Source organism: Hypanus sabinus, chromosome 3, assembly GCF_030144855.1.
Source record: "Hypanus sabinus isolate sHypSab1 chromosome 3, sHypSab1.hap1, whole genome shotgun sequence".
Classification (NCBI taxonomy): Eukaryota; Metazoa; Chordata; class Chondrichthyes; order Myliobatiformes; family Dasyatidae; genus Hypanus; species Hypanus sabinus.
In genome coordinates, this window is record NC_082708.1 from 71,516,734 (window position 1) to 71,538,234 (window position 21,501).

General features: G+C 42.0%; 2 protein-coding genes across 8 annotated transcripts in view; one reads left to right on the plus strand and one right to left on the minus strand.

Annotated features, from left to right (window-relative positions):
* Window positions 1-21,501, minus strand: part of mre11a (MRE11 homolog A, double strand break repair nuclease) — a 177,044-nt gene that overhangs the window by 85,810 nt on the left and 69,733 nt on the right. The gene's annotated exons all lie outside the window — the stretch shown is intronic.
* On the plus strand, window positions 19-11,672 carry ankrd49 (ankyrin repeat domain 49). 4 transcript variants are annotated; one of them, XM_059964628.1, is made up of 3 exons: window positions 19-48; window positions 7,100-7,495; window positions 8,761-11,672. In XM_059964628.1, the coding sequence occupies exons 2-3, from the start codon at window positions 7,175-7,177 to the stop codon at window positions 9,223-9,225; spliced, it is 786 nt and encodes a 261-aa protein (XP_059820611.1). In that variant the 5' UTR covers window positions 19-48; window positions 7,100-7,174; the 3' UTR covers window positions 9,226-11,672. The 4 variants fall into 4 exon arrangements, with proteins under 4 accessions (XP_059820611.1, XP_059820614.1, XP_059820612.1 ...); XM_059964631.1 differs by having other exon boundaries at window positions 39-48; window positions 7,162-7,495; XM_059964629.1 differs by lacking the exon at window positions 19-48 and adding an exon at window positions 55-3,142.

The window sequence follows — 21,501 nt, forward strand, 5'->3', positions numbered from 1 at the left end:
GGAAGCAGAAGCGGGGACGCTGGACTCGGTGGCCGGCGAGCGACTGCCGTGAGTACTCCACTGGTTTCAGGCCGTGTCCGAGTCTTCGTGTCTCTTAGCTACACCTTTGTCCCTGGCCCCTTTCTACTGAGGTTTTGCATGCCCTGACTTCTCCTTGCATCAACATCTACATTCTTCGGGCATCATTCCTGATGCAAGGTCACGACCAGCCCTTTGCCTCTACAGAGCTGCAGTTTGTTTCAGATTCCAGTATGCGCCGTTTCTGCGACAATTTGATCCCGCTGTCTAATCGTGCCCAGCATGCTCTCTATCCCTTTTGACAATATCCCAAGGAAACGCAGATCTAGCTGCCGTTTTACGTACTCCATTTCTTTTGTCTAGAGCCCCAAATGGTGGTTTCGGGTTTAAAATGATTGCAGTAATGTACCAAGCAATGAGGAGAACAAATGGAAATTGTTCGTCCGCCTTGTGGTATTACAACATCTGAGCTGCCAATTGCCCCCACCCCACTTTAAAATTCTGTCCCTTTTTTTTAATCCTCGGGCTTCTATCCAAAGTCCAGGAACGGCTCTTTTTTTTTATTTGAACCTGTCAAATCCGTAGCATTGCGTTTAACTATCGTGGATCATAATAGACACGCTCAGAGAATGACAGCCTTACCATTCCAATGAACCGGGTACGATTCTGACCTTTAGTTGTGGGTCGATATGTGTGGAGTAGAGTTTGCATGGTCCCCATGATTTTCGTCGATTCCCTCTAAGTGTTCTGTTGCCAGATGCTTCCCCAGTTAAAAGATGTGCTGGTTGCCTGAAGTTGCTGTAATTTGCCCTTAGTGTAGGCGGTTTGTCTGGGTTATATTGGGCATGTACAAGGAAATACATTACAGACAAATGTGGGGTTTTGGGATTAATAGGATAGCTTTGAGAGCTGCCTTAGGTTGGTGGACTGAATACTCTCCCATGTATTAGGAATATGAGCATAATGCGAAATGAGTTGTTCTACTATTATAATTTTTGTTTCTTCCAGACACCATAATATATTTTTTTTCATGACCCATGGTAGAGCTAATAGGACTTGATATTTCAATCCCTATGATAAAGTCAGCACTCTCGATGGTGGCAGTGGGCTTGGAGTGGTGATGAGGAGGGTAGCTACATCATCGGGGTCGTCAGGTGGGCACCCTCCTTCTTTGACATTTCATTGATAAGCCCACGACGTCTCCAGACAGCTCAACGGTGCTACCTGGCGTCCCAGATACACCTCGCCCTCAGTTCCGTACCCTCCTGTCTTCATCTTGCAGCCCAGTTGTTGTATTTCCTTTTAATCCAAATCCAGTTACTGCTTTCTTCTGCTGCATTTGACAAGGACTTGATTGCTTGTTGGAGGGAGACACCCCTCACCCCAATCTTCTTTAATAGACTGGTTGTAGATGTAGCAACAAATCCCCTGCATCCCACTTCTACAGGGAAAATCTTGATCTTCCAGCCGTTCTGAGCAGCTTCCGTTGCCAGTTCAGAGTACTTGGTCTTTTTCCTCTCATAAGCTTCTTCAATGCCTTCCTTCCATGGTACTGTCAATTCCACAACATATGCCAGCTTGGCTGTTGTGGGCCACAGGACTATGTCTGGCCGGAGTGTTGTAGCCGCAATGTCTGGGGGAAACACAAGCTTTTTCTCCAAGTCCACGTCCATTTTCCAATCCCGAGCAACATGCAGAATGCTTATATCCTTTGATGTTACTTGGTGCCCTGGAGGTTGGCCTGCTGGTACAAATCGTGTAATGTGGACATTTCCTGCCGATGTTTGTGGGAGAGCGTTTACGGTGGTTTGCCTCTGTTCCAAGATTGATGCCAGCGGTCTGAGAACTTGGTTATGCCGCCAAGTATACCGCCCCTGGCTGAGCTTCATGGTGCATCCTTTAAAAATGTGCTTTAGTAATCCAGGTGCTTGACAAAGATAGCAAGTGGGGTCTTCTCCTCACCACTGGTTCAGGTTTTGAGTTGTTGGTAGGAGGTCATAAATGGCTCTGATGACAAAACTTAGCAGAGATCCCTCCAGCTCCCAGATGTCGCGCCAACTGAGTTTCCTCTTTTCCAGGCTCTCCCAATTAGTCCATTGGCCCTGCTTAGCCATTGAGACTGCCCTGGCATATTGCTCTGCCTCCTCCTGTCTTCTCACCTCCTCCACCACGGCCATCTCTTCTGCACTGATGTTGCCTTGTGCCATTGAGGAGCCCTTGAGATGAGCCCGAGCCCGGCTCTCCCAAATTGGACTTGGCCAACCACATCCCTGAAGTGAAGAGCAGACCTAGCACTCTGAACGGCTTCAGATGGGGTCCACTTCCTCCCGTTGCCACACGGGGGGGGGGGGGGGCCGCTGTTCGAATAACAGTATCTTCTGACTCAGTGAGGGTCATAACCAACATTACTTTGGTGCATTTGACTTGCAATTGATAATTCTAATTTGCAGTTCCCGTACAGTCCAACAGGAGGACTTAAGTCCAAGCCACTGTTTCACATGTGTGCTGATCATTCTTTCAAGCTTTTCCACCTTGTTGATGGGGATTTCATACACTGTTAAAGGCCACATGAGTCTTGGGAGTATACTGAACTGGAAGCACCACAGCTTGAGTTGTCCTGGCAGCCAGGTCTTGTTTATGCGAGCTATGTACATGATGGTATCCGTTTTGAGTTGTTTAAACTGCTCAGTGTCCTTGAGCTTAGCATCATACCCATTCACATACCTATTCCTTTAATTCTTCCTACACCATCCAGCCCCACTATACTTAACTTAAACTTGTGAAAGGAGATTTGTCTGAAATATTTCTTCTCTCACCACAGAGTACTTAAAGCTGATTCTAATTTTATTTTGTTTCCCTGCACCTTGATTGCACTTCCCTGTATGTCGGCTGGCCAAGGCAAACATTATGTTGCCAATTTCAATTGTGAGTAGCTTCATTTTGTTTTACTCATCACGAAGGACATTCACTTCTATTACTGAAGGACACGAGATTCTGCTGATGCTGGAAATCTTGAGCAAAGTACACAGAGTGCTGGTGGAACTCAACAGGCACCTATAGAGAGAAATAAGTAGGCAGTGTTTCAGGTCAGGACCCTTCATCAGGACTGGCAAAGGAGTACAAGGTGAGAGGGGAGAAGGGTGGGTGGGTGGGGAAGTGGAAATGAATTGACTTTATTACTTACATCCTTCAAATACATGAGGAGTAAAAATCTTTATATTACATCTCCATTCAAATGTGCAATTATAGTAATTTCTAATAAATATTACGTACAGCAGGACAGTCAATGTAACATAGAAGTACAGCAGTGTCAGCATAAGCTGTCTGATGGCCTGGTGGAAGAAGCTAGCCCGGAGCCTGTTGGTCCTGGCCTTTATGCTGTAATACTGTTTCCCAGATGGTAGCAGTTTGTGGTCTCCAATGATCCTTCACACCTTTTTTCACACCTGTCTTTGTAAGTGTCCTGAATAGTGGGAAGCTCACACCTACAGATGTGCTGGGCTGTCCGCACCACTCTCTGCAGAGTCCTGTGATTGAGAGGAGTGCAGTTCCCATAACAGGCAGTGATGCAGCCAGTCAATCGAGCCCCTATAGAAAGTTCATAGAATTTGGGGGGCCCATACCAAACTTCTTCAACTGTCTGAGGTGAAAGAGGTGCTGTTGTGTCTTTTTCACCACACAGCTGGTATGTACAGACCATGTGAAATCCTTGGTGATGTGGATACTGAGGAACTTAAAGCTGTTCACCCTCTCAACCCAGATCCATTGATGTCTATGGGGGCTAGCCTATCTGCATTCCTCCTGTAGTCCACAACCAGCTCCTTTATTGTTGCAACATTGAGGGAGAGGTTGTTTTCTTGACACCACTGTGTCAGGGTGATGGCTTCTTCTCTGTAGGCTGCCTCATTATTATTTGAGATTAGGCCAACCAGTGTAGTGTTGTCAGCAAATTTAATTAGCAAATTGGAGTTGTGGGTGGTGACACAGTCATGGGTATACAGAGACTAAAAGAGGGGGCTTAGGATACAGCCCTCAGGGGCACCTGTGTTGAGGGGCAGAGGTGAGGGAGCCCACTCTTACCACCTGATAGTGATCTGACAGGAAGCCCAGGATCCAGCTACACAAGGCAAGGTGAAGTAAGAATGGGAGGTGATAGGTGGAATCTGGTAGGAGAGGACAGTGGGCATAACAAAAGGGGAAAGGGCATCAGAGGGAGGTGATGGGCAGAAGAGAGAAGGGGAAAAGGTGAGAGGGGAACCAGAATGGGGAGTAGGATAAAGAGGGATGGGGAAGACAGAGAAATTGATGACCATCAGTTGGAGGATACCCAGATGGACTATGAGGTGTTGCACCTCTAACCTGAGTGTGGCCTCATCGTGGCGGTAGAGGAGGCCACAGCCTGATTGTTGGAGTGGGAAGTTGAATTGAAATGGGTGGCCACCACATATTCCGTCTGAGCAGCCTCCAACCTGATTCTCCAACTCACAGTAATTTCTCACTCCTCCCCCTTTTGGTTCCTCTCTCACCCTTCTCTCCTCACCTACCTATCACTTTCCTCTGGTGCCCTTCCTCCTTTCCTTTCTTCCATGATCCACTGTCCTCTCCTATCAGACGACTTCTTTCAAACCCTTTACCTCTTTCACCTATCACCTCTCAACATTTCCAATTATCCACCTCTCCCTGACTTGGTCTCACCTATCAGCTGCCAGCTACTACTTCTTCCCCACCCCTTCCCTCACCTTCTTATCTGGCTTCTTCCCTTCTTTTCCAGTTCAGATGAAGGATCTCGGCCTGAAATAGCCACTCTTTATTTCTGAAGCACTATCTAATTCTAACATGGCCATGACCTAAATCACCGGGTGCACTTTTCATTCTTTAAATCAAGTGCAAACCCAATATATCTGAAATCAACTTCAAACACATATTTTCTTTCCATTTCTTTCACAAAGCTTTCCTTTAGGAGTTGTAATTATTTCACCTCTTCCCAAGAATTTTGTTATACTTTTTCAATTCTAATGAAAAGCAGCATAATTGATACACTTCTCAGATAACCTATTTTAACCTTTTGGTTTTATTAAGATTTTTGGGTTCACCTCATGTAGTTAAAATGATTCTTTTTCTGGTCTATAATAGTTGAGTACATAGCTGCACAATTTTCTGTTGAAGCGACTATAACAGCTTTCATAATCTGTTATTTCATATTTAGTCTTCAGTTGTCTTACATGATAGTTTGGGGACAATGAAAATGCTACATCAAAAAAGCACAAGAAAATAGGAACAGAAGTAGGCCACAGGCCCCTCATGACTGATCAACTTCCCTTCTATGCTATAAGATCATAATTTTTCAAATAATCATATAATTATTTAACTCTGCCATATAAGTGAAAAGGGTAAGTAATTACATACTATATCTTCTTTACCAATGAGGTTTAGGTTTGTAAAAATAACAAATCTAGTTCAGAATGCATTCCTTTGGCAAACCTGCTACAGGAAGTGAAATAACTGGTGATAAAGTACTGGATTCAATTGGAGTGAAAAGAAACAGTTATAATAGCAGTGAATCTCAGTGCTTCTCCTAGTTAATTATTTATGATAGAAAAGTTGGTGTTCAAGAAGAGAGTGAAATAGGAAAGATTTGATTTCAACGTTCAAAGTAAATATATTGTCAAATTACATACAGTATATTTCACCAAATACAACCCTGAGATTCATTTTCTTTGTGGGCATACTCAGTAATCCATAATAGAATAATAACCATAACATAATCAATGGACGACTTTCTATGGTGTGTTTTGTTTGTACCCACTGTGATTCATATGCTGTGTATTTGGTCAGCAATAAAATGTCGTCATATATCTTGCACAGCAGCTTGTGGATTTCTGATTTAACTCCACATCTGCTCTTATCTAAGCTTACATGTGAAGATTTTCCAAACAAATTTCTTCTGACTGTGTCATTGTTTAGATGGCAAATTCTGGCCTAATGTGGGTAGGTTGCAAATCATCCTTCCTATTTCTTATCTCCATTTTATTTTCAATTATTTTTGTATTGATGTTATTTGTAATACAGTTTATACTTGTTTTTCTTTGGTTCTCTGCAGTTAGGTTTTTGCATTGCACCTGTCCATACATGTACTTGTGCATATGACAAAAAAGTTGGCCTTTATTTTGAGTCATTCAATGTTTGTGCTTTGTTTCCTCTAATCTCTGTTGTGGCTTGAATTTTGGTACTTGTTCTCATTTTAATACATAAATTGTAATTACACTTGTGCTTATTTTTATTCTCTGTAAACATAATGTTTTGACTTTATTTGTGCTTTCTCTTTGTCCTCCATTAAAAGAGTACTGATGTAAAAATCTCTTGGTTGATGTAAATGTATTAATCTATTACTGTATCTTGTAACATCATAACCTTATTACTGAGGCGATTAGGACCCATCTCCTTCTCTGCCTTTGGAGGAAAACTCTTAGCATCCCACCTTTATAAAACTGCATCATGTAATTACAGCAGAAGAATGTTCTTGCTTCTCCAAAAATACTTGAGAATTAGAAAAGCTCATATCGTCCATTCAGTCTGCAGCCCTTGTTTATTTTTACATTCAAATCATCTTTTATATATGTCTACTATTGTGTGTTCTACTAATACGTAATCCTTTTAATCCATCTGGACTCCATGAAAGTGTTGCAATCACCACTGCTGTCCAACTTCCATCATTTTCAAGTATTACTAACACGAAAGTAAAGTGTAGTTACTGTATGTGCAATATCATGTATTCACCAATATGCATGTTTCAGGAACAGCTTCTTCGCCTATGCCATCAGATTTCTGAATGGACAACGAATCTATGAACGCTACTTTACTATTTCCTCTCTTTTAGCACTTAATTTTTATATACTTATTGTAATTTATAGTTTATTGTGTATTATAATGTTGTGCTGCCACAAAACAATGAACTTCACAACATATGCCAGTGATTTTGATTGCCACAATTGGTAAAACAAAATCCTTCACTACCCAGTTTACAAAGATGTAAGAATGGTACCAGATCAGTGGTAATTGCGATTTTTGTTTTTCATCACAGTGGATCTTATTCAATCACAATGTTGAATCAAGATTTATATTTTGAAGTTATGAAAATTTAAGTATTTCAGAGAAAATGAATGTGCAAGAGAAAAATAGTCCTAAGCTGAAGAAATCCTTTGTTGCAAAACCTTTAGAAGAAAATAAAATACTTGAAGAAGATGAAAATCAAGAGTGTGGTCCTGAAGGAATTACTGACTTTGCAAACTACTTCAATCAACTTGATTTATTAGAGACACATAGACATCTGATACCTGTGGGAACACACAGTTTGTGGCACGGAGAGTCCGATGATGAAGAGGAGGAAGCTGAAAATGATGCTTATTTTAAAGTGAAAGAGAAAGAGCTGGAAAATGACCCAGCAAATCTATTACTTTGGGCATCTGAGAAAAACCAGGTAGGTGTTTGACAGGATTGTCTATTATTGAAATCTTCAAAATCATCAGATCCAAGATCTAAAAATGAAAAATTACAAGGTAGACAAATAGCATGGAAACTGATTCTTCAGCCTATCAAACCTGTACCAGTTGTGAAGTACCTATTTACAATACGTTAGTCTTATTCTTACCCAATCTAATTCTCCCTTGTGACTCCCTACAGACTCTACCGCCCACCTGAGGCAGATTACTCTGTTCAATTAATTTACCAATCTGCATGTCTTTGGGATATGGGAGGAACCTGTTCAGAAGTACTTCACTGAATATGATAAAATGCTGCTTGGATTCAAATTTTCTTTCTCAGAATTTTCTTATTTTCCTCTTACAGTTTAAAAAAAAACCTCCTTTTTCCAAACTTTCTTTATATCTATCAATGCTCATAAGATAGAATCTTCAATTTTCTTCTTCCTTGGGATTAGTTTTAAGGAAGAAGTGACATGCTATAGTCCATTTAAAGCACTAACTGGTACAAATTCAATGACTTTTTTTGTATATCCAATGCCCTTTTTAATCCAGTTTGCTTTTGATGTGCAATCAGCTTTTAGTAATATAAGCTGTGTTTTAACATGTTTCATATGCTGCATATTTGTGTCTAAAGGTATTTCCCTAATTGAATACCCTCTTCCAGAAATCTACCTATTCTGTATCCTGAAATTTACCTTACCTGACTTAATTTATCACAATTCACAAGTCCTTTAATTGTTCATTTTGACATTTATATTAATAAAATATAACCACCCCCACCCCAAGCGAAATCCTGGGGCACATCATTTTCATCATTTTGCCAGTCTGAAATTTTAAATATATTAACATAGTTCGGAATTACTCAATTTATTTTTCTTCTATATCTTAGAGTTATAGTGAAGTACAGGACAGAAATAGGTCCTTCAGCCCATCTAGTCCTTGCCAAAACCATTTAAACTGCCTACTCCCATCGACTTTCACCAGACCATTGTCCTCCATATCCCTACTGTCCATGTACCTTTCCAAACTTCATATTGTTGAATTTGTATGTTCTCTTGCATGCTTGTACAGCATTAGATGCGTGTTAATAATGGCAACTTCATTAAGTTTGTATTTTTGGAAAACTATTCTAAAGGGTTATCGATAGCTATTAATGATTTTGTACTCTGTAGTAGGTTCAGTATCCAAAGAACATTCTGAATGAAGGAAAGGCATTACAGATTCATGAGTGTGTAATAACAACTGTTTGTCTTTCTCTTAGGTTTCTATAGTATGCAGACTTCTCTCAGAAAACCCAGATCTTGTTAATGTTAAAGATGATGACCACTACACACCACTTCATAGGGCTGCCTACAGTGGTCATATTGAGATCGTTCGGAAGTTGATAGCTCAAGGAGCAGATGTGCATGCTCGTACTATAGATGGCTGGACACCTTTGCACAGCGCTTGTAAATGGAACAATGCAGAAATAGCTTCATTTCTTCTGCAGCATGATGCAGATGTCAATGCCCAGACTAATGGTTTACATACAGCATTACATCTTGCTTCAGGAAGTAAAGACACCAAGGAAGTTATTGAATTGTTGTTAATGAATCGCTACATCAATTCCGATCTAAAAAATAACTTGGGTGAGACAGCCTATGATATTGCTTGTCGAACAAATATTCATTATTACCTCTTTGAAATTGCAGAACACTGCACAAATTCAGTATCTGGGACAAAATGACTCACCTTAAAGTACAGTCACCTAAACACAAACCCGCAGTCATTTTTATTGAGTGGAAATTAGGTACATCTCTTTAAGTTTAAATTAATATCGTAACTCTTTTCAATATCAATATGAAAACCATCAATTTCCTATTTACCCATAAGTCAGTGTTTAGTCAACTTATTGAAAACATGTTGCAATTTTTGGTGAAAAAGATATAACTTTTTTTTGAAGTTAGTGTCTTTTATTCTGTTGTAATGAGTTGAGAAAAATAAACCAGCTACTTTCCATTGGCTATAATAGTACTCTGATCTGAATCTTTTGCTTCCTCCATGCTGTAGTATCAGATTCTCCATCTATGTAGCTTGCAAAATTCAAAAACACTAAGGGAGATGTTAGAACATTGAAACAAAAATCAGTGTGTTACTCTCAGTAAGTTGGGACTTCTATTGGTAAGGTGAAAAGGAAGTAATTTTAGTGGATTGCCTAAGAGAAACATTGGATATGTGTACATAATATTACACTGGAGACAAGCATTTACTGTTGCACTGTTAATGTCACTGGGACATTTGCCCTAAAGGTTCCCAGCACAAGAAAAATGCTGAAAGCTGGTGATCAAATTTTAAACTGGTCACAAAATGCCCACAAATGGATGTGATTTTGCTCCCCTGTAGGTTAAACCTGTTTGTAAGTGAACAATACTTTCTCTCATTGTTGTGTGAAGGAATTTCTTGGCCACTGTATCTAATAACATAAAAGATGCTGGAGTAGGCTATTTGACCCACTGTTCCTGCTTTGATACGGCTGAGATTTGCAGTTAAGCGCCTTTTCAATTTTGCTGGAGCCATTGATGCATTTGTAAGTTGCTTGCTGCAGACTAGGCACAGTGAAATAGCGGTTAATAAAATGTTTTTAAAAAGGCATAATAAATGACTATACAGGAAAACCACAAAAAATACGAAAACTTCACAATACAATAAACTTCTGCACAGTCCAACAGCAGAAGCAAAGTGGCAGGCTAGCAGCTGAGTCACAGTGCATAAACATTCCTCCTTTAGAATGAAAATGTCACTCCAATTTTCTACCACACTGGTAGTTTGTTCACTCCCATAAGTCAGTTGGCAGTAAGCAAGGGCAAGTTGGGAGGGGTGGGGGGCTGATGTCACAGCTCAAGTTGTGCGAGTCCATTCAATGCTCAGAAAATGCTCTTCATGCTTCTCATCAGCCTACTGTCCTCCCCTCTGTGCAATACAGCGCTCCCTAATTATCAATAGTCTCCCTCTGTACAATACAGCCCTCACCAATTATTGGCCTACCATCCTCTCCTCTGTGCCATATGGCACTCACCAATTATCAATAGCCTCCCCATTTCACATCAAAAACTAAGAACAAGATCCTACTGCGCACTGCCATACTGGACTGAAAGACCTAACGAGGTTGTGAACGGGGCCGCTCGGTCACTGCCCAACATCAAAAAACAATGTTTATTTCTTTTATCATGATTTCTCAGGGATCCCCTATAGACCTCTCAGAATCCTGTTTGAGAAACTCTGTTATATATCAACTCTTTATTGGTACATTGTTGGCATAAAGTTCATGACTATTATTCATCACCTGGGTAGTGCTGATCCATTTTAGAAAAGTTTTGATAATTCCTTTAGAAGATCAGGAAAGTTCTGCTGTTTTCCTACCAGTTAAAAACAGATGTTGCTTGAGTTTCTCTAAATGTCCAGGAAAATGTGATGAGTTCCAAGTATACATCTCCCTAATTTTGCAAGGACTGAATGAGTCAGTTTGCTGGGAAAGCTGTTCCTTGCTATGTAGTCATCACATAACATGGTAGTTTTCCTACTCTCTGGATGTTGTTAATCCCTAGATGTAGAATTATGGATTTAAAATGGCCCAAAATTTCCAGTACCAAAGACCTATGTCTGAGTCAAAATAGTGGTCTCCTACAGAGAACATTTCTACTGTGAACAAAATCAAGATTAAGTCACTCAAATGGTGTAATAGAAAACTTTGTATTGTCTGAATACCTGAATCATAGACTTGTTGAAACTGCTGATGGTGGGGAGCAATGTTCCCTCTTAACTTTTTTACAGTTGCATGGACCAACCATTACTCTGAGCAGGAACTTATTACATGGCCTGAAAAATGTGGGGCACCTTAAATGTTTTTTTTTGTAATATGTGTACTCTGATTATTTAGAATGAAAATTTAAATATCTTGTACTTTTATTTATTCATTGAAGGGTATAATGAAATACAGTGTAACAAAGAAAATCTCATGTTTCATAAACTTAAACTTAGATGGCATCTCCGTTCAGCGGGCCAACAGTTTATTAACAATGAGCTATTAACTTCTATTCTGTGTTTATTGTTACAGTTTGTAATATTGTTGTAACTTGAAACCCTGACAATGTAAATACTCTAAAATGTTTCAAAGTAAAGGTGGTATATTCATTATTTAGAAAATTTATGGATTATATTCATTTACACAACTAATAACAGGGTATTTCGCAAATATATTAGCAGATTTCAAAGGTAAATTGGCTTAATTTCAAAATTAACATTATAAAAAAGAAAATTCTAGCTGCATAGCAGCAAAGGCTAAGTACACGGGAGCATAATAAATACTGTATGGCTGTGCACCCACGCAGCTGAGAGTGGTGGGAAGGCTGTACCTGTGATGTAGGGCACCATACACTACTCTACAGCTTTTTACTTTCCAGCCCATTTGAATTACCATACCAGACCATGATGCAACCAGTTGGATTCTTTCAAGAGTACATCTATAGATGTTTGTTAGAACATTCAATGATAAGCTGAACTTCCTTGACCTCCCAAGAAAGTAAAGATACTGGGGCAACTTTCTTGCAAGCCATCTGAATGCAGAATTCTCTCCTTATCTCAGTGCTCGTTAGCAAGGGAAAATATGTTCTTTACTTCTAAACGTGCAACCAAACCACTGTACAATTGTGATTAGACTTCTTTATTTAACTCTCTAATAGAAAGTATCATACTATTTGTCTTAATTACTTGCCACATCTGTTTACTGACCATCAACACTATGTGTGCCAATACACTTGATCTGCTCTTTCCTTCCAGTCCTGATGAAGCGTCTCTACCCGAAACCATAACTGTCTATTTCCCTCTATAGACGCTGCCTAGCTTACTGAGTTCTTTCAGCAATTTGTGGGTCTTACTACCATATCTTCATCTTTGGGACATCATCACTTCACCATTCACTATTCTCTCTTCACCAGTTATCACTTCACTGTCTGTTTTTGTGTAACCTGAACCAAAAAAGATAACCTGACATTCTCCCACATTACATTTCATCTGAAGGGTTCTGGTTCACTTATTCTCTGTCCTTATCCCCTTGAACCCTCATTACATGCTCTTTCTTGGGTGCAATCCCATCTAGATTAGCATCATCAAACAACATACAAATATACATCTTATTAATAGAGCTAGAGGCCAAAAGCATGGATCCCTGTAATGTAGCATTAGCCACAGCTTACTAAAAATATGTAAACTCAAGATTCAGCAACTGCTAAAAATCTAGACCAACATGCAGAAAATACTGGAGGAACTCAGCAAATCAGGGTGCATCTAAGGAGGGGAATAAACTATCAACTTTTCAGGCTGAGACCTTCATCAGGACTAAAAAAAAGAGGCAAAAGCCAGAACAAAAAGCTGGGGAAGGAATAAAGAGGGAGGAGGGAGAAATTACCAGAAGTTAAAGAAACCTGTGTTCATACCATTCAAGTTGGAGGCTACCGAGATGAAATATGAGGTATTACTCCACCAATCTGAATTTGACTTCATCATGGTTGTAGAGGAGGCCATTGACAGATATGTGAATTGGAAGTGAGTTGATTTGAAATGGGTAGCCACTGGGGAGATCTGGTCGCTGGGGAGAACTGGTCAGAGCATATGATCCGGTGGGAGACCTGTTTGTTCAAGATGAATTACAAGCGACATTCAGAAGAAACAGAAAACCTACAACACAATACAGGCACTTCGGCCCACGATGCTGTACCGAACATTTACTTACTTTAGAAATTACCTAGGGTTACCCATATCACTATATTTTTCTAAGCTCCATATTTTTCTAAACTCCAGGAGATTCTTAGGCAACCCATTCCACGCACTCACCACCCACTGTGTAAAAAAAAAACATACCCCTGACATCTCTTCTGTGCCTACCTCCAAGCACATTAAAATTGTTCCCTCTGATACTAGCCATTTCAGCCCCGGGAAAAGGCCTCTGACTATCCACATGATCAATGCCTCTCATCATCTTACATTCCTCTATCAGGTCACCTCTCATCCTCTGTCGCTCCAAGGAGAAAAGGATGAGTTCATTTGACCTCATAAGGCATGCTCCTCAAACCAGTCAACGTCCTTGTAAATCTCCTCTGCACCCTTTCCATGGTTTCCACATCCTTCCTGTAGTTAGGTGACCAGAACCGACTACAATACTCCAAGTGGGGTCTGACCAGGGCCCTATAAAGCTGTAACATTATCTCTCGGCTTTTAAACTCAATCCCACCATTGATGAAGGCAAATGTACCATACGCCTTCTTAACCACACAGTCAACTTGCACAACAGCTTTGAGTGTCCTGTGGACTCAGACCCCAAGATCCCTCTGATCCTCCACACTGCCAAGAATCTTACCATTAATACCATGTTCTGCCATCATATTTGACCTACCAAAATGAACTACCTCACACTTATCTGGGTTGAACACCATCTGCCACTTCTCAGCTCAGTTTTGCACACTATTGATGTCCCGCTGTAACCTCTGACAGCCCTTCACTCTATCCACAACACCCCAACCTTTGTGTCATCAGCAAATTTACTAACCCATCCAGGTCATTCATAAAAATCATGAAGAGAAGGTCCCTGAGGCACACCACTGGTCACTGACCTCCATTCCGAATATGGCCCGTCTACAACCACTCTTTGCCTTCTGTGGGCAAGCCAGTTCTGGATCCACAAAGCAATGTCCACTTGGATCCCAGGCCTCCTTACTTTCTCAAAAAGCCTTGCATGGGGTACTTTATCAAAAGCCTTGCTCAAATCCATATACACTACCTCTACTACTCTACCTTCATCAATGTGTTTCGTCACATCCTCAAAAAATTCAATCAGGCTCGTAAGGCACGACCGGCCTTTGACAAAGCCATGCTGACTATTCCTAATTCTATTATGTCTCTCCAAATGTTCATAAATCTTGCCTCTCTGGATCTTCTAGATCAATTTACCAACCACTGAAGTAAGACTCTTTGGTCTATCATTTCCTGGGCTATCTCTACTCCCTTTCTTGAATAAGGGAACAACATCTTCAACCCTCCAATCCTCCAAAACCTCTTCTGCCCCATTGATGATGCCAAGATCATTGCCAGTAGCTCAACAACCTCCTTCCTCGCTTCCCACAGTAGTCTGAGGTATATCTTGTCCAGTCACGGTGACTTATCCAACTTGATGCTTTCCAAAAGCCTCTTTCTTAAAGTCTATATACTCAAGCTTTTCAGTCCGCTGTAAGTCATCCCTACAACCGCCAAGGTCCCTATCCATAGTGAATACTGAAGCAAAGTATTCATTAAATACCTCTGCTACCTCCTCTGGTTCCATACACACTATTCCACTGTCACACTTGATTGGTCCTCTTCTCTCATATCTTATCTTCTTGCTCTTCACATACTTGTAGAATGTCTTGGGGCTTTCCTTAATCCTGTTGCCAACGTCTTCACTTGGCCCCTTCTGGCTCTCCTAATTTCATTCTTAAGCTCCTTGCTGCTAGCCTTACAATTTTCTACATCTCTATCATTATCTAGATTTTGAACCTTTCATAGCCTTTAATTCTTCTTGACTAGATTTTCAACAGCCTTTGTACACCACAGTTCCTGTACCCGACCATCTTTTCCCTGTCTCATTGCAATGTACCTATGCAGAATGTCACACAAATATCCCCTGAATATTTGCCACATTTCTCCCATACATTTCCCTGAGAACATCTGTTCCATACTTTATGCTTCCAAGTTCCTGCCTGATGGCTTCATATTTCCCCTTACTCCAATTAAACACTTTCCTAACTTGTCTGCTCCTATCCCGCTCCAATGCTATGGTAAAGGAGATAGAATTGTGATCACTATCTCCACAATGCTCTCCCACTGAGAGATCTGACACCCGACCAGGTTCATTTCCCAGTACCAGATCAAGTACAGCCTCTCCTCTTATAGGCTTATCTACATACTTCGTCAGTAAACCTTCCTGAACACACCTAACAAACTCCACCACATCTAAACCCCTTGCTCTAGGGAGATGCCGATCAATATTTGGGAAATTAAGATCTCCCACAACAACCCTGTTATTATTACACCTTTCCAGAATCTGTCTCCCTATCTGCTCCTCGATGTCCGTTACTATTACGTGGTCTTTAAAAAACACCTAGTAGAGTTATTGACCCTTTCCTGTTCTGAACTTCCACCCACAGAGACTCAGTAGACAATCCCTCCAAGACTTCCTCCTTTTCTCCAGCTGTGACCTTATGTCTGATCAGCAGTGCCACACCCCCACCTCTTTTGCCTCCCTCCGTGTCCTTTCTGAAACAGCTAAAGCCTGGCACTCTTAAGTAACCATTCCTGCCCCTGAGCCATCCAGGACTCTGTAATGGCCACAACATCATCGCTCCAAGTACTGATCCATGCTCCAATGTTCATGATGCTTTTTGCATTAAAATAGACACATCTCAAACCATCAGTCTGAGCGCATCCCTTCTCTATTAACTGCCTATCCTTCCTCTCACACTACCTACAAGCTTTCTCTATTTGAGAGCCAACTGCCCCTTCCTCCGTCTCATCAGTTCGGTTCCCACCCCCCAGTAATTCCAGTTTAAACTCTCCCCACTAGCCTGGTGGTAGTGTGTGTTTTCATGTTTACTGAGGTCCCAGCTTGTGAGTGACAGTAGTTCAAGATGAGCTCCAACTTCTGCACATTTGACTGTTTAATTAGAATGAGCCATTTTCCTTTTGTTATTCTTTACAAACCCTTTAGTTAAGATTCATAAATATAATTCCTTTAATCATATGCAGTGTGCTGTCTGTTATTTCATGGCATTAATTTGTAACAGGGTACCAAATGACACAGCAAACTCACAAACCGAGGGTTTGCGGGGGGCTCGTGCCTCAATCTCACAGGTTTGGCAGGGCTGGAAGTTGTCTTTCCTAGACGTACGCAGCCGAGGAAACTAGGGTGTTTCATTGTGGGGGCTTGTCCAGGATCACTTTCACTGGATGCTGCGTGATTGCCCTGAGCATTGATCCAGTGGGTTGTGTGTTTAAGTCTGTGTTAAACTATTGTTCGGTAAAATGATTGTGTTATGTTGTTATGGTGCTGCAAGGCTGGAGCGGAGGTTTGATAAAAGGGTGGGCAAAGAATTTGTTCTAGTTCAGACTAGCACTGATGTAATAGCAGTAGAACTGCCAGGTACTATCGGGGCTCCGGGAGAGGGGGGCCATGGGCTATATGTTCTTTCCAGAAGGAGAAGAGTGAAGGCAAGCATGCTGATTCACAAGCCGAGTCTCCCCTAGCTGGGGGTGGAGACTTCAAAGACAAATTGTTCCTGTTTCTGTGGGGAGCCAGGGGAAGGAGTGGTCTGATTTGAAATGACTAATGAGTACTCCAGCGAGGGCTGAGAATTCTGAGTTGGTAGCAGCCCTTACCTCCCTGGTGAATAAATGGCAAAATGCCCGGGTTCAAAGCCCCAGTTATCGTAGGCTTTTCCTGTTCTCAGGAATGAAGCCCACCTCTAAAGGGGAAGAGGAGTATGGGACTTGGGCAGAGCAGTCCTCTCAGTTGCTGGATGGGTGGCAATGCTCTGATGACGAAAAAAGACAGGGATTAGTTGAAAATTTGAAGGGGCTGGCTGTTGACGTAGTGAGATCTGTAAAGACACAGAACCTCTTTGTTACCTCTGTGGCCTACACACAAGCACTGGAAAAGGCATTTGGCACGATGGGATGCCCAATGGAGCTTATGAGGGGGTTTTAGAACATGTTTCAGGAGAAGGGGGAGAAGCTTTCTGACTACATTTCTTAGCTAGCGAGGCAGATAAATTGCTTGCGCATAGAGGGGTCATTCAAAAGGCTGAGGTGAATCAATTACGAATGGACCAAATGGCAAAAGGCATCCATTCACCGGACCTGATCGCTTGGGGTCTCCGAATGTCTTGTAAGATGCATCCCCCTCCCTCATTTGTTGAGCTGATCCGAGAAGTAAGGAGGGGGAGAATGCGATGGGGGTGCAGGAGGCCTCCATCTGCAGGGTATAGTCCTTGGTAGTGGGCCCCTTGGCTGAGGTGATCACTGATAACCAACCCCAGGGAGTGATAAAGGAGCTCATGGCAGAGTTTAGGACTGAGATGTGTAATGAACTGGATTTGATAAGGGAACTCAAGGTAAAGGAGCCATTAGGAGGTAGTGACCATAATATTATAAGTTTTAATCTACAATTTGAGGGGGAGAAGAGAAAATCAGAAGTGTCAGTATTACAATTGAACAAAGGGGACTATGGAGCCATGAGGGAGGAGCTAGCCAAAGTTGACTGGAAGGATACCCTCACAGGGATGACAACAGAACAATGGCAGGTGTTTCTGGAAATAATTCAGAAGGTGCAGGATCAGTTCATTCGAAAGAGTAAGAAAGATTACAAGGGGAGTAGGGGGCGACCGTGGCTGACAAGGGAAGTCAAGGACAGTATAAAAATAAAAGAGAATAAGTTTAATATAGCAAAGATGAGCGGGAAGCCAGAGGATTGGGAAACTTTTAAAGAGCAACAGAAGATTACTAAAAAGGCAATATGGGTAGAAAAGATGAGGTACGAAGGTAAACTAGCCAAGAATATAAAGTAGGATAGTAAAAGCTTCTTTAGGTATGTGAAGAGGAAATAATTAGTTAAGGCCAAAGTTGGGCCCTTGAAGGCAGAAACAGGTGAATTTATTATTGGAAACAATGAAATTGCAGACAAGTTGAACAGGTACTTTGGGAGGACACAGACAATCTCCCAGATGTAATAGTGGCCAGAGGACCTAGAGTAACGGAGGAACTGAAGGAAATTCACATTAGGCAGAAAATGGTGTTGGGTAGACTGATGGGACTGAAGGCCGATAAATCCCCAGGGCCTGATGGTCTGCATCCAAGGGTACTTAAGGAGGTGGCTCTAGAAATCATGGAAGCATTGGTAATAATTTTCCAATGTTCTATAGATTCAGGATCGGTTCCTGAGGATTGGAGGATAGCTAATGTTATCCCACTTTTTAAGAAAGGAGGGAGATTGAAAACAGGGAATTATAGACCAGTTAGCCTGACATCAGTGGTGGGGAAGATGCTGGAGTCAATTATATGTTATGAAGGATGAACAGCTCTGATGGGCAGAAGGGTGCAGAGTGTCGCCCATGCCCTCCCCACCTTTTGGAGAATCACAAATCGCTACTATTTCGATGCTGTTATCAAGGAAGTAAGAGAGACAAAGGAAAGCTGCCAGGGCAGTTGTTATTGATAACAGCTCATGAAAGTTAATGAGAGAGAGGGAGAGAGGGAGAGAGAGAGAGGGAGAGAGGGAGAGAGAGAGAGAGAGAGAGACACAGCTAACAAAAGAGGAGCGGAACCATTGATTACTGCTATTGTCTTTTGGGGAAGGATTGTTTACTTGGTACTGTTCTATTCATTGAAACCCCTCAGGGGGCAACCAGAGTGGGCTGGTTTGATGGGTTACATCATCCCAACCTGATTGACACCTGAGACCCCGTGAGTGGGAATAAAAGTGAGGTTGGGGGTAACACCCCTCAGACACACCAGAAGAAACAGTAGTGAGCATCAGAACTCCCCACGAGACAGGGTGGGAGATCGGAGACCAAACGAAGGGTCGATAAATTTTAACTCACAGTGTTTTATAGCGAGACCGGTGGGGGCTTGTGTGTGTGTCCACCCTTGCCTGGGTGACGAGTCCACCACGGAAGAACGGTCTAGCTAAAGGACAGAGGGGTCATATGTGAATGGCCATAACAACAATGCATCGACGGATCAAAATCGTAAAGGAAGGTTGGCAAGATAATAGCTGTTACTATTCACACATTTTCTCCCTCTCTCCAACAATTGCAATGCATCGGCAAACAACTACTGCAGCCTGCATGAACTGAACTGAACTTCATATTTCCATCTGACAATTCATTATCCCCTAGACAACGATACAGCTTGTTTCATTAGTGATTATTTTTATACCCGCACTTTTAGGTTTAGTATTGCTAACGTATATTCTCTGTATATTCGCATTGATATTATTTTGTATATTTTTGCTAATAAATATTGTTGAAAATAGTATCATCAGACTCCAACGGACACTTCTATCTTTGCTGGTAAGACACCCAGTTACGGGGTACATAACATATAAAAGATGAAATAACGGCACATTTGGATAGCAGTAACAGGATCGGTCCAAGTCAACATGGATTTAAGAAGGGGAAATCATGCTTGAGGATGTAACTACGAAAATGGACAAGGGAGAGCCAGTGGATGTAGTGTAACTGGACTTTCAGAAAGCCTTTGATAAGGTCCAACATAGGAGATTAATGGGCAAAATTAAAGTACATGGTATTGGGGGTAGGGTACACATGGATAGAAAATTGGTTGGCAGACAGGAAACAAAGAGTAGGGATAACGAGTCCTTTTCAGAATGGCAGGTAGTGACTAGTGGGGTACCACAAGGCTCGGAGCTGGGACGACAGCTATTTACAATATACATTAATGATTTAGATGAAGGGATTAAAAGTAACATTAGCAAACTTGCAGATGACACAAAGCTGAGTGGCAGTGTGAAATATGAGGAGGATGTTAGAAGAATGCAAGGTGACTTGGACAGGTTGGGTGAGTGGGCAGATGCAATTTAATGTGAATAAATGTGACGTTATCCACTTTGGTGGCAAGAACAGGAAGGCAAATTACTATCTGAATGGTGTCGTTAGGAAAAGGGGAAGTACAACGAGATCTAGGTGTCCTTGTTCATCAGTCACTGAAAGTAAGCATGCAGGTACAGCAGGCAGTGAAGAAAGCTAATGGCATGCTGGCCTCCATAACAAGAGGAATTGAGTATAGGAGTAAAGAGGTCTTTCTGCAGATGTACAGGGCCCTGGTGAGACACCATCTGGAGTATTGTGTGCAGTTTCGGACTCCAAATTTGAGGAAGGACATTCTTGCTATTGAGGGAATGCAGCATAGGTTCACGAGGTTAATTCCTGGGATGGTGGGACTGTCGTATGTTGAAAGATTGGAGCGACTGGGCTTGTATACACTGGAATTTAGAAGGATGAGAGGGGACCTGATTGAAACATATAAGACTATTAAGGGATTGGAGACGCTACAGGCCGGAAACAAGTTCCTGATGTTGGGGGAGTCCAGAACCAGAGGCCACAGTTTAAGAATAAGGAGTAGGCCATTTAGAACAGAGTTAAGGAAAAACTTTTTCACCCAGAGAGTTGTGGATCTATGGAATGCTCTGCCTCAGAAGGCAGTGGAGGCCAATTCTCTGGATACTTTCAAGAAAGAGTTAGATTGAGCTCTTAAAGATAGTGGAGTCGAGGGATATGGGAAGAAGGCAGGAACGGGGTACTGATTGTGGATGACCAGCCATGATCATATTGAGTGGCGGTGCTGGCTCAAAGGGACGAACGGCCTACTTCTGCATCTATAGTCTGTTGAGATATCCCGGTTATTATCAGCGGGCCCCTCCCCCTCGGTATGATACAGCTGTTACGGGGGCAGAGCCCCTAAGGGGACAGAGTACACAGAGGGCTGCTAGTGGCTGGGGTCCCACAAGAAGGGGAATGGCTGGTATTATTTGTTGTAACTGTGGTGAAGTGGGACACTTCAGGCAGGAGTCTGAACAGGGAGAAACCCCTCAGAGAGTGAGCCCCTGGGTACCTAAGTGGAGAGACCCAATGAGAGAATGGCCTGGCATCTCCGGAGGAACACTTTCCCAGCAATTTATTAAGGCACACCCAAAAGCAAAAAACCCTATTCCAGTGTGTCGCTACAGATTGAGGGTATTTATGCCAGAGCCACTTAAGACAGCAACAAGATATAGTTGTAGCCGTGTGCTACACGCAGCGCTAAAATTACGACACGGAGTCGGTAACTGCAGTCAAAGGAAAAAACTTTATTCGAAATCCTCAGCCTCACTTTTAAGCCTCTCTCGACCTGCCCCCCGTGGCGCAGAGGCTCCAAAGCTCTG

Excerpts from the sequence above, each read along its gene's own strand:
- ankrd49 (XM_059964628.1), top strand. The coding sequence starts at position 7,175 with ATGAATGTGCAAGAGAAAAATAGTCCTAAGCTGAAGAAATCCTTTGTT. Across the intron at positions 7,496-8,760 it reads GGGCATCTGAGAAAAACCAG|GTTTCTATAGTATGCAGACT; the intron begins GTAGGTGTTTGA and ends TCTTTCTCTTAG.